At 38.2% G+C, this 18686-nt stretch overlaps 1 protein-coding gene across 7 annotated transcripts in view; it reads right to left on the reverse strand.

Annotated features, from left to right (window-relative positions):
• MCTP1 (multiple C2 and transmembrane domain containing 1) overlaps window positions 1–18686 on the reverse strand; it is a 486374-nt gene that overhangs the window by 191022 nt on the left and 276666 nt on the right. For all 7 annotated transcript variants that reach the window (XM_072139702.1, XM_072139697.1, XM_072139695.1 and 4 more), the window contains 4 exons: window positions 18423–18525; window positions 6641–6743; window positions 6156–6257; window positions 5696–5770 (listed from right to left, as the gene is read on the reverse strand). In XM_072139702.1, coding sequence (XP_071995803.1) covers window positions 5696–5770; window positions 6156–6257; window positions 6641–6743; window positions 18423–18525 — 383 coding nt within the window. The remainder of the gene's footprint in view (window positions 1–5695; window positions 5771–6155; window positions 6258–6640; window positions 6744–18422; window positions 18526–18686) is intronic.

Below are 18686 nucleotides of genomic sequence, written 5' to 3' on the forward strand. Positions count from 1 at the left end.
CCCATATTGTGCTACTAATGACCAACTAGTTTCTAACCTACCTTACATCTCCAAACTCCTGGAAAGCCTGTTCTCAACTAATCCGCTAACTCAGATAACTCCATCCACCATCCCTTACAATCTAGTTTTCGTTCAATGCACTGCATTGAAACTGCTCTTACTAAAGTCTCCAATGATCTCCTCACTGCTAAATCCAAAGGTGACTATTCTCTCCTCATTCTTCTAGCTCTCTCAGCAGCGTTCGATACTGTGGACCACCAGCTTCTCAGGATGCTTCGCTTCATTAGCCTAAAAGACAATGTACTCTCTTGGTTTTCTTCCTATCTCTCTGACCGCACTTTAAGTGTCTCCTTTTTCTTCTCATCTTCCTCTCAGTGTCTGGGTTCCTCAGAGCTCAGTCCTAGATCGGCTTCTCTTTTCCCTCTATACTGCCCCAATTGGACAAGTCAGCAGATTTGGTTTCCAGTATCATCTCTATGCTGGTCATACCCAGCTATACATATACGTCTACAAGTAACTTCACCTCTGCCTTAATCCAGAACACTAGTGAATGTTTCTCGGCCATCTCTAACATCATGTCCTCTCTCTTCTGGACTTCTTATCTTTCCACCATCTAACCGACCCAACCATGATTTTCCATCTTCGTCTGTGGGATCAGTGTAGCACCGCTACAGGCCCGCTGTCTTGGGGGTTGTGCTGGAGTCTGACCTCCCCATTGCACTGTATATTCAATCTCTTGCTGCATGCATCTCAGAAACATCTCCAGAATCCGCCCATTTCTGAGAATTGAAACCTCTAAAAATGCTAATTGTTGCTCTTATTCACTCTTGACTAGACTACTGTCACTGCCTTCGAATCGGTCTTTCACTCACTAAGCTCTCTCCTCTACAAACTATTCTTAATGGGGCAGCCAGGCTTGTGTTTCAGACCAAATTCTACACACATGCCTCCAGTTTGTGTCAGTCACTGCACTGACTCACGTCTCCTTCCGAATTCAGTTTAAAATAATAACCCTCATCCACAAAGCTCTGCATAATGCAACACCTCCCTATCTCTCTGATCTCAGTCTATCGTCCAACCCGTGCTCTTTGATCTGCAAGTGATAATAGATTAATACCACCCTAATTCAAACCTCTCATGCGCATCTCCAGGACTTCTCCAGAGATGCACCAATTTTATGAAATGCCATTCTCTGGACTATCAGACTAATACCCAACCTCCAAAGTTTCAAAGATGCTCTCAAAACCCATCTTTTTAGGCAAGCCTATCACACATGCTAAGCTTATGAAATGTCAACTCTCTCTATACTAATCCATCCTATGACCTCCTCCCGTTAATTATCCTGCAAATACCAGGTATATACCAAGTTCCAGGCTACTCTGCAGTCACTTTTACCTTGGACTATGTATACAAGATTGCAGCAGAATTTTTAATAACTTAATTATTTTATACTGTTCCCTTATAAAGAATGGCTGGACCCTTATACAAGCTCTTATACCTCTTGTGTCACCCCCTCAACCTCATAGTCTGTAAGCTCTTGTGTCACCTCCTCATCCTCATAGACTGTAAGCTCTTGTGTCACCCCCTCATCCTCATAGACTGTAAGCTCTTGTGAGCACGGCCCTCACTCATATTGTTCCATATGACTGTTTGTACTCTGTAATGTAATATTATATTTTTATACGTCCACTACGATTTGTAAAGTGCTACAGAATTTGATGGCATTATATAAATAAAGATTATTAGTATTACTAAGCCAATTACATTCATTTAGGTTTGAAAATATTTTGATTAAAAAAAAAACTAAGAAATTAAAAATTTTAGAGTCATTTTCATACAACATAATAGTTGTTCATAGTACATAATAAATTAACTAAAAGTAAATAATATTCTAGCAATAGTAAACTGCCTCATTTGGATAACATAATAGTATGTATACTATGATATTATAATAGTGAAGTTCAAATAATATAGAGGTTATGTTACATCAAAATTACAGTAAAATGAAGCAGCTTAGAATTATAAAATATAATATGACATTTAATATTGTCACCGTCCAAATATAAGAGATAGGGGCAATGCAAAACAATCTTATTTTATCTTGTGGATAGTGCTATGACCATTACTGTAGTTATAGATGTTCCAGAAAATCCCATTAAGTGGGGTCTAGTGATCATGTCAAGAGTCATTTCTAATGATCATTGGCTGTGGGGGGTATTTAATGAGAACCTGGGCTAGTAAGCAAAATAACGTGAAGCTCCATATATTTGAAAAAATAATGGTTAAACTTACAAAAAGTAAACTGTTGGAAAACTTCTCCTAATAATACACGCTTGTAGCCACATGTATGATGAAGCTCACTTACACTATATTCATAAAAATCAGTGGTGATTCAGAATGTGGCCACATTATTGCATAAATTTGTTCTAAAATCCAATTTAAACACAAGTGTTCAAAGTAGATGTAAAGCCAATTGAAAAGAGTCAAAAATTTGACTTCATCATATATTTATTGAGACACATGATCCAATATTACATCTGTGAATTGAATAGTATGGGAACCTACAGGAATTTCCGTTAATGTGAAGGTGATTTCCCTGAATGGGATGACAATAAGGGTCTATCAAAATCTGATCTTCTTAACAAATGCTTGTAGAATTGTATCTTGGCACAGCCATAGGAGATTTGTCAGGACCTCTGAACAAGAGTTGTCAATGCTCATTAGACTGTTGATGGTTACGTAACCATCTCTAAAGAATAAGGCCTCCACCATCCTCAAATAGATTGTCCGCAAATCGAGGAAATTTCAGAACAATTTATCGTTCCAAAAGATCACGCCAAGAACATGGTGTATGGTGAGTGGTCACAAAGGTAACCCAAGGTAATCTCTAACAACTAAAGGTTGTTTTTCAGCTGAATCTAAAGAGAACATGGGTAAAGCAGTAGGACAATGATCATAAGCACTCAGGTTGTTCTATGTTCTACCAAAATATGGTTTAGGAAGAATAAAGTATATTATAAGGCTCAGTTCACATCGCTATTAGCTTTTGTCCAAAAAATCATAATGAAAGAAGACTAATGGATCCGGTAAAATGTCCACTGTTGTCTATGGCTTTTATGGCTTCCGCTAGTGTCTGTTTGTACTGCTCTGTTAGACTTTTGTTATATAGTTTCAAAGGTTTGTTTAATTTCCCACTCAAATAACGGAAGAGTTGATGCAAGCGGATGCTAATGGAAGCCATTAAGAGAACAATGATATCAATAGACATTTTAATTGATCCCTTAGACTTATGTTATCATAGCTTTTGTGCCAGGAGCTAACATAAGAATTTTAAACACAGGTGTGGACTGGGCCAAACACAGTTATACAATGGGGACATATATGGGGACATATATCCAGCCACATATTTGCGGTAATATGAACGCCCCTTCAATGTCCATGTGAAAGGGACCTAAGTAAGCATCCCAACATTCAGCCTTCATCCTCTACAACAGTGGTCCCCAACCATAGACTTGCTGCCATTTTCACCTGAGCATAGTTGCCAAACATATAAGGTTGTGTGTCCCACCCTAAACCCAACTCTGTGTGTGCCACAACCCCCTCAACAGCAGCCCACCAGACTTACAGTGTCACCTCTACTGCAGTATGCCCCTGGCTTATATTGTCCCCTTTGCTGCTGCATGCCTCCTGCTTTTAATATTCCCTTTCCTGCAGATTATCCCTTCAACCAACTATTTTACTGTGGAAAAAAAATCAAATACTCAACATTCCTCATTCCTTTGCAGAAATCCTCTCTCTTCTCTGTGGCTCTGTTGTTGGCAGGCACACAGTGATGACATCATCAAGCCTGGCGGCTTTAGATCTGTGAGCGAATGTGTAAGATAAGTGAAGAGTGGACTGCAGCAGGGGAACTGTGAATGGTGAGTATTGGACTTCTCTTTTTTTTCACAGTGTTTGGCTGCGGCCCAGGAACAAGTGACCCACTTTGGGCCTCGACCACCGGTTGGGGACCACAGCTCTACAATGATCAAGGGACAATGGGTGACTAGCTGCAAGATAGGGGCTAAAAATAATATATAATGGCTAAAACTTGCAAAAATAATCTCTTCACAGGACTGAATATGCCACACAAGTCATTCATTCCAGATTCAAATTCAATCTTGGAGTGACTTCGTTCTTCTTCCCATGCCCTTGCCTTGTCAATGTTATCACGGAAATGTAAATGAAGTACAATACTATATAATAAAAATAATATGTGTAATTAACACAAAGTACATCATTATCTACAACACAGGGCAGGATTATGGAGCTAAATAGCAATCTGGGTCAAATAAAGGATGACTAACTTCTGCAATGGCGTCTTATGTTTCCTCATTCTATCTGAAGATGAAATAAACAGTAATATCATCAATATGACGGATTAGGCAGGAGTCCCAGCGTATACTTTATGCCTCTGATGCTTTCTGTCACTGACAGGTTGCAACTTCTAAGTGAATTAAGAGCAGATAGCAGAATTTGCCTGTGTCTTCTTTTATGCAATTTAGCTTTCACCACGAGATGATCCTGGATATTCTAAACCTGGTCGTCCCCAGAGAATATTTGTCCTTATGACAACCTCCCAACCCCCAAGCGTCAGATGGTTCCATACAATTCTGTTATTTACGCAGTCTGAGACAAGCATAATTTAAGTTATGATTGAGGTACATTGTCAGGATGGTGTCGAGGAGCCCTGCTCCCTTGTGTGTAGATCTATCTCACTCTTATTGTTATTATTTTTTCACACAACATATGCAGATAGTGGCCTTATTAAAGGCATCAGCCCTAAGCCAGATTCCTGCTGGAGACATTTTCTACGCGGAAACGTTCGCTATGTGTAAGTGTCGGGATTAGATGTGAATAATTACATAATAATCTACATAAAAATGATAATTATACAACATGACATTATCTAAGATTACATACATGAAGCGTGCTGTAATATTATGCAGTTTCAGAACTTGTGGTTTTACAAATTGCAGGTAAACCAATGAATTCAGAGATAAATTGACTCATGACAAGTTCGGCTCTGCTATGCATTTATGGATTTACATATTGCAGGTAAACCAATGAATTTAGAGAGTAAGTGACTCATGACAAGTTCAGCTCTGCTACATCTTTACGGATGTAAATATTCCAGGTAAACCAATGAATTCAGAGAAAAATTGACTCATGACCGGTTTGGGTCTGCTATGCATTTATGGATTTACATATCGCAGGTAAACCAATGAATTTAGAGAGTAAGTGAATCATGACAAGTTCAGCTCTGCTACATCTTTATGGATTTACATATTGCAGGTAAACCAATGAATTCAGAGAGTAAGTGACTCATGACAAGTTCGGCTCTGCTACATCTTTACAGATGTAAATATTGCAGTTAAACCAATGAATTCAGAGAAAAATTGACTCATGACAAATTCAGCCTTGCTACATCTTTATGGATTTACATATTGCAGGTACACCAATGAATTCAGAGAGTAATTGACCCAGGACAAGTTTGGCACTGCTTTGCATTTATGGATTTACATATCGCAGGTAAACTGATAAATTCAGGGAGTAAGTGACTCAGGACAAGTTCAACACTGCTACATCTTTTTGGATAGTGCTAAAGCATAGGAACTTTTTACAGCAACTTGTCAAGGGTCCACATCTAAATTACCTGTTTAGAGAGTCTTGGTTCTTCCTCCACATATTTCTGCTCTTTTGGTATGAGTGTAGCCAGACTGGCTTTTACCTGTGTATAATAATACATATTCACGATGAGACGACAAACACAAATGATCGCTTTTCTAGCTTAATTGTAATCTGTGACCGACACATGCACCCTGATTGAAAATTCACAAAAGCAGAGCGTATAAAGGACATAAATGTATAATACCAAGGGAGGGTAAGTGGCATGCATACTTAACAGGAGCAATGTCACTGCTAGCAACAACAGCTGAATTGAAATGTGCGGGGAGGGTGCGCCATGCTGTGGCTGTGCCGCTTGTTGTCTTCACTTTGCGGGGAGGTGGAAATAAAGCGTCTAACATTCATATACTTTATATATATGGAACAAAAGCATTCAAGACGCTGAGCTTTTTTTATAGAAGCAGAAGAAAGGCAAAGTTAAGACTTACAGCATTAAAAATCACATCTATTTCAAGATAGATGACCCCCTTTGTTGGCCCTGTCAGCTGCTTGTTTTTCAAGACGTAGGCTTTCTGTTCACCATTTTGAATCTGTGGGAAGAAAGACATGACAGCCGTCTGTCTCATGGTCTCTACTGAATACACTCCCCCGGCCACCTTTGACCCCCAGCTGCTGAAACTGACAAGGAGTCCAAAACAACTGTGGCAATTCTGACAAGTACCTGTTCATTACCAGCACCGAGCCTGTCAGGAGAAATTAACTACCGTGGGATTCAACATGGTCGTGGACCGAGGGTGTTAAATTCCATTTATTATTTATTTATTTGGGCTTTTTGTCTGTGTTTGTGTGTATGTGTGGGGGAGATTTTTTAATATCTCAGTTGAGAATTGACTGACATTCAACAGAAATTTTCATTTTTTTCCTTATGGATTGAGAGAAACATTGAGATGTATGGCAGGTGAATGAGACTTACAGACAGCAAGGGGATAGCAACTTTGCCCAGAAAGTCAGCACTTCGGTCTCGATCTTCATCATATACTGTCACTTCAAGGACGGAGTGGATATCATTGACATTGCTTTATGGGAAAAGAATACAGAAAGGGAAATAGCGGAGATTTAATTAGAAAGTATATACTGAAGTAAAAGAACATTTTCATTTACGATTTAATTGCAACCTAACATTACATAAAACTGATATTTATGATGTATCACTGGAGAATAAATGGACTATATCATATTAGGAACTTACTGAATCAACATACCACCCGATTTAACAACACTTTTCTTGCTGTTCAGTCATGACCATTCAATAACATTCAGGACACCTACTATTCTAAAGTACTTTGGGGGCCCTTCTTGCAATACCCCAAGCTGGACATTAAAGGGACCACTCAGCAAATGGTAAACTGAATTTTTCTTGGTGTCAATTGTCTGCAACTAGAGATAATATGCAAGCTTATCGAAAACAAATATATAATTGAGTTTATAGTCACTGCTAATAGCAACAGCAGGAAGCCAGAGTGTATTGTTTAAAGGGAACCTGTCATTAGGATTTCGCAGGATTAATAAAAGGGTCCCATTGTCTTTTTAATAATAATTCCCAATCGGCTTTTATAATTAAACTGCCCATTTTAAGCACATTGCAGAAAATAATTAATAATTGTTTGATTAATGAAAAGTTATTACATTTTCCAAAATACTTTCTGTATAAATTCCTTGCTGATTTCTAGATCACTGCTTACTCATAGGAAGCTTCTGTTTACTTCCTGTAGATAAACACCAGTCCATGGTCATGTGATGTCACACAGGAGTAAAGCTCTCTGGGATCACACAGCTTTAAGTACACTGTGTGCCATAACGAGCCATGCACCTGTGCGACATCACATGACCATGGACCATTGTTTATCTACAGGAAGTAAACAATGAAGCTTCCTGTTGTATGACAGCAAGTAGACAACTATCAAGAATTACACAAACAATATCAATTATTTGCTGGAATGTATTTGAAGTGGACAACCCTTTTAACATGTTTTACTGGTTCCACTCACTTTTAAAAGTAAATAAAAGTATACCTGGATCCCAGCCAACAAACTGCATCAAGTTTTGGGAGCATTTGCGTCCCTGTGTCATCATCATTATCTCCTCACAGCTCCATTAGACCAACATGAACTAACCTCGTGCTACAAATATCTGTCAGCACACGTTGGCATGAGAAAAGGGTGAGGAGGGAGAGGAGAGATAATAATGATGACATAGGGATTCAGTCCCCCTATTGATTCAATGCACCTTGCTGGCAGGGAGCAAGGTATACTTGCATATGCTTTTAAGAGTGAATGAAACCAGAAAACACTAACTATAAAAGCAGATTGGGAGTTTTCTAACCATATCCTGTCATGTATGCAGGGGTCATTCTGCAGGGATATTGTAAATAAAGTATAGTGTAGGTGCTGTAATCCTGCTTGTGATGACAAGTACTGCTGAGAAGTGATCTCCACAGAACAGGAAGTTCTTATTAGAAATACAGGATTTCATGCACATAGTTTTTTTTTATATAAAATTACATTTAACAGCAGGCACATTTAAAAATTTATTGTAAGTTCATTCCTTATAAAAACCTCATCACTGAATACAGACTTTTAAACTTCAACGAAATATAAAGCTCTAGACACACTTACGCCTCCAAATCTAGTACACTGCACAATATGTTGTGATCAACTTGCTATACTAAACTGTGGGGATATCAATACCGACTAGCAACTAGAGACTCCATCTGTCATTTAGCATTTTTGCCATTTTTTCATACATGACCTCTTATGTCTTACTTCTCTTTTGTCCAAAGGGACTTCTCATCATGTTTTAAGAGGTTCTCTCTTTCTTAGCAACAGAAACTGTTGTGTGAATGTCTATGCTGTAGTGCTCTGAACTATTTCTCATACAGACGGAGATAAATCTTAGCCAAGATAGTCATTAAAAAAAAAAATTCAAAACCAATAAATAATATTCTACAAGTTAATCTGCATTGCAGCTCTGTAGCCTATGATATATATATATATATATATATATATATATATATATATATATATATATATGTATATATACATACACACACGTGTGTATATTTCTGAGTGTTAAGATGTGTTCTCTCTGTTTGTATCAGTTTGGTTAATAAAATCATAAAATGGTAAGTTATCTGCTTTTGTATTATAATAACGTCTTGTGTGAATACTGGGGACAGTCAAACTTGTTTGCATAAAAAGGGCTGAATATAATTTACACACAGACAATGTAGAAGCCTAATTAAAATATGTCTAACCAATACTTTTGGTTATCAACAATACTTGTGTACCATGAGTCGCCAAGCCGCACAATTAAATAGTTGGTGAGCGAGGATTGTAAAGGGGGGGACCCCCACAAGTTCCAGCACATAAGCCTCCTTGGGTCTCACCCACAGCCAGTTGATATTTATAAATTAATATATAAATATAAAAGAATGTATTAGCAAGAAGTACTAAAATATGCAAATCAGCTTTTATTTCTGATGTGACCAATGGTATATAGAGGATACTGTAGTATATAGAATAATAAAGGCACCTCAAGGAGCAGAAATGTCACAATGCAGTAATAAACACTATTTAATAATGAGACACTGTAAGTGATGCAAGTGATGTCACAAAACAATATCAAACAGTGACATCACAGGACATAAATCACACAGTGATGTGTCATGTGACAGAACATAGACAATAATCAGTGATGTCATAGCACCGCAGTGATGTAGCAGCACATAAGTCATAGAATATATTGAAATACTGCACAGGGACATCATAAGAAGAGTATTATATCACCGCTTTGTGCAGTACATCTTTTCAGTCCCTCATTATCATGTGTCCAGAAGAAAGTTGGACGGAACCCCAATTAAATCGTTAATTAGGAGGGTGCTCGCAGGTTTGTTGACCCTGATTAAAGGTTCATAATAATACCAGCAATAGAAGAGAAAAACTGCAGCACTTCAAGGTTCCGGTGATAAATGACTTTAGGTGACTAAAGAACACTACGTGGTTTATCACCGGAACCCTGAAGTGCTGTGGTTTTTCCCTTCTATTGCTCCCAATATCAAGTGTTACAGTATAATTATTATTACAGGAGTGATATGAACTGCCTAAATTTAGAGCAATGAGGATATGATCAAGGGGAAAAAGTGGGTCACTTATATATGAGTAGAATATAACATATATTTTATATGTGTGAATTATTCAGAGGGTATACAAAACTATTGAAATTATCTGTTATAAAATGTAGTAGTAAAAGTAGTTTCCTACATAATCAACCAAATTGGAATATGTATTGCTCACTGATTTATATGATCGCAGTGATCTTATATTTATCCCCTTTAAAGCATACCTCCCAACATTTGTGAAAAGGAAAGAGGGACAAAATGGCGGCACGCGTAGTTTGCCGCGGCGATCCCCCTAAGCCACACCCCCAATCACTCCCTGGCCACGCCCCAAATTTTAGCCATATTAAAATAATAAAAATCATCTCAATAAAAAAAAAAAAAAATTATCCTCATTGGGATTTGAACCCAGAACCTGCAGTGTCCATGTACAATAATGTCACAGTGCCCCAACCCACTGAGCTATAACCTCAGTGATTAACAAGGTGGAGAATTTTGGTAACTAAGAACTATGACTATATACTGCCTTGGTATATAGGGAGGGATCTTCTCAGATTATTGTAATTATTGCGACTATTATTATTATTATTATGGAGATTATTATTATTATTATTGAGATGATTATTATTATTTTTACCATTATTAATAATCATCTCCATAATAATAAAAATAATAAAATTTATAATAATAATAATAATAATAGTCTCAATAATTACAATAATAACCTCTGAGAAGATCCCTCTCTATATATCAGTGCATTAGTCTGTGTCACAGTGTAAATGGCAGATAACATGTCTTAGTTACCAGAAATCCTCAGCTCTGTATCACTGGGCTTATAGCTCAGTCAGTTAAGCTCCTGTCTATGGTGCAGAGGGTCCCAGGTTCGAATCTCAGCCTGGGCAAAACTTTATGTAATTTAATTATATAAATAGCTTGTGTCTGGGGAAGCCCTGGAGACCATATATGGAGAGATACTGATCTGACCTGATGACGTGGTCCCTGCTCTCTCTGCTAAGCCGACACTTCTCTGAAAAGGATTCCCTGCCGGATGTCTGCTCTGGGGAACCCTAGGAGATGCAGTGACCATATATGGACAGATGCTGATCTGAAGCTGAGGACGTGGTCCCTGCTCTCTCCGCTAAGCCCGACACTTCTCAGAAAAGGATTCCCTCCCGATGTCTGTAGAAGCCATTCTGTACTGTGAGTTCAGACTTTCAAAGTATTTACTATGCGGACACAGCGCCGGGACACAGCGGGACCTGGGGGGAGAATCCGTGACAATCTCATAGCTGCCCGTGACGCGGGGCAGAGGTACGAAAAACGGGAAAGTCCCGTCAAAATTGGGACGGTTGGGAGCTATGTTAAAGTTCTAGCTTTGTCTCAACTTCAGCTTGCTTAGAGCTTAGAGGATGGACATCTTGTTACAAAGTGCAGACAGCCCCCGGGTTACGTACAAGATAGGTTCTGTAGGTTTGTTCTTAAGATGAATTTGTATGTAAGTCGGAACAGGTATATTTTAGAAGGACAAAAAAAAATTTATGCCCCTGTTACTGTGATTTTTTTTTACAATTTGGGGTGTCACGGGAACAAATATTGTCAATAAAAGTGGATTGTTAAAGTCTTGGGCTAAAGTACAGTAAGTTACCTGCATTCAAAGGTCCATTGTACCTAGGAGTTGTCTGTAAGTTGGGTGTCCTAAAGTCAGAACCTTGCGGTATTGCAAAATCATGTCATTTTGACCCGAGCATCTCAAAATGTACTCGGCCAAGAGGAAAGGTAAGGAAGAACCCATCTGTATACAGAATAAGGCTTTATGCACGCAAATGTGTTTCTTAGGCTGCAAACAATGGATCTATCTTTTGACTGACCTACTGCAAAGATAGCACCATCCAAAGTGTGTAAATCCATTTCCAAGCTGCAAAAACCACAAACACAGGCAGGAATAGGTCCCTGAGTTTTATACTCACATCTAACACATGGCTTCGGGGCAATGGCCATGTGCATGGGCTCATTGAAATTAATGGGGCACATTTACTAAGGGTCCGAACACCGCATTTTCGTTGGATTTCCCGACTTTTTACCGCTTTCACCTGGGTTTTTGGTGCACGCGATCGGATTGTGGCGCTCCGGCTTGCATGCGACACAAATCGGGGGGCGTGGACGTCAGACAACCTGACTGATTCAGACAAACTGCGGAATTTAAAAATGAAATTGTGTCGCAAGATCACTGGGAAGAAGAAAGTGAACTCCGGCGGCCTTCAGCGGGGGAAGCGACACACGCAGACCCGAATCCTCGTCGGATAACCCAAAGCGGGGATCGAGACGGGACAGGTGAGTATATGTGCCCCAATGTGTCTCAGTGCAATGCGTCGATATAACAGATCGCCCACAGACAAAAACAACATCTGTGTGCGTGGAGCCTTAGGAAGTGATAATGGTGTTATATAGTTCGGTGTTTCATGTCTGAATACACCTCAAAATGTTTCCAATTAATTTCATAGGAATAATTGTAATATTTATCTTCGTATGCCGTGGCATTAAGGAATAGCATACTATATATGTCTTCAGATGAATTTACGTACGGGCCATGAAAATATTTCATATTTCCACTCATTTATATTGTAGGAGTATTTGATTTTCAGAATCTCCGGTGTGTGAAAAATAACAACCACTCTGTTTTACAGCGTGTAATAAGTAAGCCAAACCACATTAGAAGATTCCGGTTAGCGCCTGTAAATCTGCATTAGTCTTGTGACGCGTTTAATCACACAACTAAATAACATAGCCGAATGTTCTTCTGGAGTCCTCTGCTGGAGTTAATCTTAAAATTGTACACCTGTAAAATCAACGCTATACTACATAAACATATTCAGAAATAAGAGGGAATTTACACACATTTACAGAGGCTTTGAAAGTTAAAGGGAGGTGATATAAAATATAAAGCACATACGACTTGGTTAATAAGATCTTACTGCTAACCATCTTGTTCATACAAACTTCTGCAATATAGCGTGTCTGCGGCAATCAGGGAAAGTAAGATTCAAGGATGTTATCTCTTTGCACTTAAATGCCAATTTCCTCATGCATTTCAAGCCTCACAAGACTACAGGAAAGGTTGCAGTGACATTGTTTCAGTACAGCGGAGAAGTCATTAGAAATTCCATCCAGCGCAGGGAAGGGGGAAAAAAAACATGAAAAAACCATATAAAACATCTAACTAACATTACGAGTAAAATTTCACACTCGGACATAAAGTACTGAGGTAAAAATGTAATTGTTACTTTAAATGGAAATGACTTATATATTGCAGGTACCATTTGTTACGCCTGCTCGTGATAATATGGAAGCATTAGCATGAGGCAAATGTTAATCCTGAGTCACTTGGTAGTTTAAAACTAATAATAATCTGAAAGGCCATTTTAATCCATGATAATATATAGGGAACAAAGATGATCTATAATAAAGCACTGAAGCCATTTCATCTTCATCGTGTGATATTATTAGTAATTAATGAGTGTCTCCTCAGTTTTACCATATGTTACACGGCTTGTTCTCTTAGGACTGTCATGAAGGGTCGGTAGAGTAAGGGGCACAATACAATACATAACAGAGACCGGTAGATCTTGTGAACTATTCAAGATAAACCAGGATCAACTATGATGTGAAACATTCTTTCTCTTTCTTGACTGAATGAAACAGCCTTTACCCCTTTTGCGCCAATAGGTATTTTATTTTTAATAAGAGGTTCCCTAAAAAGAGAAGTGTTTGGGAAGGGGGGAGAGGACATTACCAAGCCCTATAAAAGGTGGGGCTAAAAAGTGTGTTGACAACAACTGTTGGACCACATATTACCAAACATTGAATAAATATAAAACGAATACTAATGCTGAAGAAAATAAACCATACAATGCCCCATATGAAACCACTATAAGACGCCCTGTTAGATAGTACATTAAGACCATGCCTAGTCGTTACAAAGTGACTAAATACTACCATCATACTGCTACTGAATACAACTGGACACACAGTAACCAGGATACACATGTCACAGATAGTGATGAACATACCCTGTAAAATTTAGAATTTAAAAATCTGTCTGGATTGGGTACTGCCACTGATTTTTGGTGTTAACTGTTTAAATGCCATCTACAAAGTCGCCTTAGCATTTATTTTACTGCCACCATGTGGTTAGGCACTAACATGTCAGCATGTCAGTGGCACCGATCATGGCAGGATTATTACTACAATACCAGTACTGAATACAAAGACCAATATTACCTCCTACACCACTGCAGTGACCATGAACTATTATTACCATTGTATTACTATATTAATACCCCATCCCTAGTTTAGTGTGGGAACAACAGCTTGGGAAGAGCAGTAAGGGATGAGAACTTTTATAAATATGTAGCAAAGCCAACAAGACATGTTCTTCATGGCACCTACATGTTCTTCTACACACCAAACTGTCCATGACTATGGACTAACCAAATCTTACCCTTTTACACTACTAGCACCCTCACTCAGGTAGATAAACAATTCCCTCATTGGTGAAATCTCACCCATTTACTTATAAAAAAAAAAATCTCCTGCAAAGTCTGTGAGAATGAGCAGAGAAGAGTCATTGTTTGGCTAAGTCAAGTTTAGAGGCTGCAGCGGGAGTGTCACTTCAGACGCCCCTATCTGTGGTTTACTAGTATCTAGAACATTTCATATCAAATCACGTTTGACAGATGTAAGAAAAAGAAATGAAGTCCATCTATTCTAAAGCCAAGAGGTGGACCTCCAAACAAAATAACAAGTTGGCTCATCACAAGATCTATAAATTGGGGCGTGACAAACACAGAAGTGGAGGCGATATGATTTATAATAGTAAGTACACAGATGTCCATGTAAGTCTGGAATAGTGCACTGATAAAAGGAGGAGAATCCTTGACTACAATATCACCGTGAACATCAGATCCGGACAATGGAGGGTTGTAAACGGGTGAATGGAAGATGACATTCAATAGACTGGGCTCTGATGGGTACAAATGGGTCTGGAAGAATCAAGGGAAAAGGAAACTAATGGAATGAGAAATTTCAGAAACTATCAAGTTTGGTGAAAGAAGCATGATGATATGGGGTTGTGTCACAAGTGTTGTATACTTGAACAGGAATGATGGTGGTCTGACTTTTCCAAGGGTAAATTCATTTTACCATATTGATTGGGAAAGTTTCTAAAACTGTCAATTTGCACAAATAAGGTGCAAGGGATTCGAGTCTTTTTTTTTAGTCTTTAGCCCTAAATTCCAACAGAATTTTTTCATAAACAAACTGATAAATCTGCAAAATGAATCATCAGCTTCAGCAAATGAGATAAATATGGTGCATTTTAGAAGTGTTTATTTCCACTGTCCAAAACCTAAAGAGTATTAAAAGGTTTGCCCCAGTGTGTGGGCCGTGTAGAAAAAGTTACTTAGATGCCTCCTGCTCTAATATCCTGATTATAAGACCAGATCATTAAGGCGTGCATCACGTTCCACATTATATCTTTTTAGTTTTTATTATTTTCATTGTACATGTTCAGCAAATAGTGAGTCAATGCTAGACTGGCAGATTGAATTGCACCAGCTCTGGGTTTCAGACATCCTAATTTGAGGCCATCTCCTGAACACACATAAAAGACCACAATGAGTCTTATTTTCTAAAAGATTTCTTCCATTCAGAAGCCAGACAAGATGCTTTTGAAAGCTGTGCCTTAGGTGACACAGTTCAGGAGGAGTAACAGTAGCAACGGATTTTTTCTTTGTTTGTTTCAAGTTCATCATTAGGGCGCCTTTGCTAAAAAAGAGAAAGCAGAGTTTAGATCCATTGTCTTTTTTTTCTCCTTGGTATACTTTCCCCCCAGAAATGACTGGTTTTAAAAGCAGAAGATAGCCAAATCCACAGGTGGCTTTTGAAAGCAAGAATGTACTTAATTTCACTATTAAGCCTGGAACGTCGACTACTTTCCGCAAAGAGTTTGTCATTTATAAACAATAAAAGTCCTTAAGATCAGATCTGTCAACTGCTGATTGTGTTTTTCTTTCTGCCTTCCATAGGGTTCTATAAGGACACTCAATGGATTTTTTCTCATCCCTCTGAAAAAGCACCAAGATAGAAATATCTCATTGCTGCAAATTTCAGCATGGAGTTATGTCTTGAACAAATATGTAAATTATTATAGATGTGGTCTTATCTAGGTCTTCCCAATAAAGAAAGTAAATGTACTTTCCCACCCATTTTTGGAGGGTACCTCTTATGGAGAGGATTGTTGACTGCTAAACATGTCTTTACGATGCACTCGAAAGTCGGTCAGTTTCCCAGTTGACAGAGTTATCCTGTGCTCTAATATTGTAATCACTTACATATATTTACATTAAATTCACAAATATAAAGTTTAAAAAACCTTAAGGCTTACGACTGCAAATGAAGTTGTAAGATGGATGCAAGATGCATCGTTCACGGTCAAGAGTCTCACCAAACCGGGACCAAGCTGGAAAACGGAGCTGTAAATTATAGAGCAGCTCCTATTTCTGCCCATATAGCAGTGTGGCTGCTCAGCTCCTATGGAGTTTTTTTTTATCATACTAAACAGTGGTATAATATTGTATTCATGATGACAATTGGACCTTGAACTTATTTTTGACTTATAACTGTATAAAACTAGTTTTTGGTTTAAAACCTCCAATTTGGCAAAATAACAAAAATGTAATTAAAAACGCCTCATTGAGTAGTCCTAAAAAATGTAGGGTCTAGAGAACTAGACTTTTCATATGGGAAAGTGACACCTTATGGGCCTGGTTTCCAACCGCACCCTCTGCACCCGCTCAAGTAATTCCCATGATTGCCCTATGATATGGTATTTAAATATGGATATTTAGAATGTAAATAGAACTATAACTGGTAGAATTTGCAGTCTCCTGTGAAGCGGTTACTTTCAGCCGTGCTTTATGATTTATCTACAAAGGAATATTCCATAGAATTTTTATTATTTTTTTATATTGGAGGTAGGGGCTGGAAAAGAGGTATTTCCAGTATTTTTTCTAAAAAAGCAACTGCATCTATAGTTATCTATTCATGAACGTGAAAACAATATGTATAGTCGGGGGCCTGGTAAAGACTTGGGGCCCTACACTGGGGCCCATCATCTTCAAGTTACGCCACTAATGGCAATAATACTATGATGATACTATAATAAATTGAGGACAACTTTACCTAAATAACAAAAATTACAACAATAGCAATATTGGTTATCTTCATCTTTAGGAGATGTCTCCCTCTATTTTAAATATGATATATAAAAAATCAATTAGAAATAAAAAAAAATCAATTAGAAATCAATTTTAAATAATTATTGCCCTTAAAGTGCTATTGAATATGAAGGCTGAGAATATGGTGACTGTGAATATGGAGGCTGCTGCCATACTGCAGCCCTAAGTTCTTCCTTAGAAGTGTTCACCAGCCACCGCAATGTGTTGAGAACTCCAGTTGTAGCTGACCCAACTTTATAATCGGAATAAAGATGTTCAAAAATTTTTGCCAATTTACAACTATTAACAATTCTGCACCGTTTTCTTGAAATGTAAAGGAAAGCCTCTGGTTCAGGAATTTCTTTCATTAGCTGAGGTTAAAAAATGGTAGTAGATGGAGAGTCAAGTGATCCTAAATGTCAATTACCAATCTACCTTCTACCTACTTATGTCAGTATTCATGAATACACGCAAAAGGTCCTGGGAGATAGATCGATCGTGAACAGTAAGAGATCACATGAACCTAAATCTGTGGCCATTATATCAACAGTAATGGCAGCTGATGAGGTGAAAAACTGCTCTGTACCAAGGGCTTTACTCTCCATTTCAAGAAAGCAGTGCAGAACTATTAATAGATGTATAAAGATGTAAAATCCGTCCCCACAAACATATTACAAAAAACAGTGGCTAACTCCTTTAAGGACTGGAGCCATCTACTGATTTTAAAGAATAACTTATGTTGGTGGACCTGTTGTTTTCCTATGTTGTCTGATGGGCAGGATCCTACCTTGAATTATGAAGTAGCCCCACAGGCAGACTGGTAACAGCAGGCTGGTCATCCTCAAATTGAGGTATTTCAACAAATGTTAAAACTTATTCAATACAGTAACTGGCAATGATGTTTGAGAATAATCCTAAAGTTTTCTGATTTCCTTCCTAATAAATGTGGCTGACCCCTAGTGTTAACCCAACTTTGGTGTCTCCACATTTATTAGCATTGGTTACATTTGTTGCCAAACTATGGGCTGTGCCTCTGTATACAGCCCCCATAACAGGCTTCCATTATGCTGCCATCACTTTATAAGACAGACAATGAGCGTGCGTTCACACCTTCAGTTTTTCAGGTGCAGTTTCCGATGTCCAAACCAGGAATGGAATAAAAAAAAGTGGAGGAGTATCCCCACATGATATGTTCTTACCTATTATGATCCACACCTGCCTTTGGCTTTCAAAACTGCATATGAAAAGCAGAACATGTGAACGAACCCTCAAAGTGATGTCACCTATTACCATAAAACAGAACTTACAAGGTAAACACTTTTTTCCACTCTGGGTTAAGGTTCTTGTAAACGGTGTGTGTCATCAGACGGTCATTGTTCAACTCCACTACACAAAATGGGTCACTTTTACCTGCAGAGAACAAAAGAGAAGCAATTAGGGACATAAGAAGCATATCCAATTCACCATGTCAGAAAATAACAGAAAGGTCTAGTACATCCGAGCAAGAATATATGTTACCTTTTTCCAATTTGTAATGATAATTGAAAAATACTATGCATAGCCAGTTTATG

This window comes from Engystomops pustulosus, chromosome 1 (genome assembly GCF_040894005.1).
Source record: "Engystomops pustulosus chromosome 1, aEngPut4.maternal, whole genome shotgun sequence".
In the NCBI taxonomy this organism is placed as follows: Eukaryota; Metazoa; Chordata; class Amphibia; order Anura; family Leptodactylidae; genus Engystomops; species Engystomops pustulosus.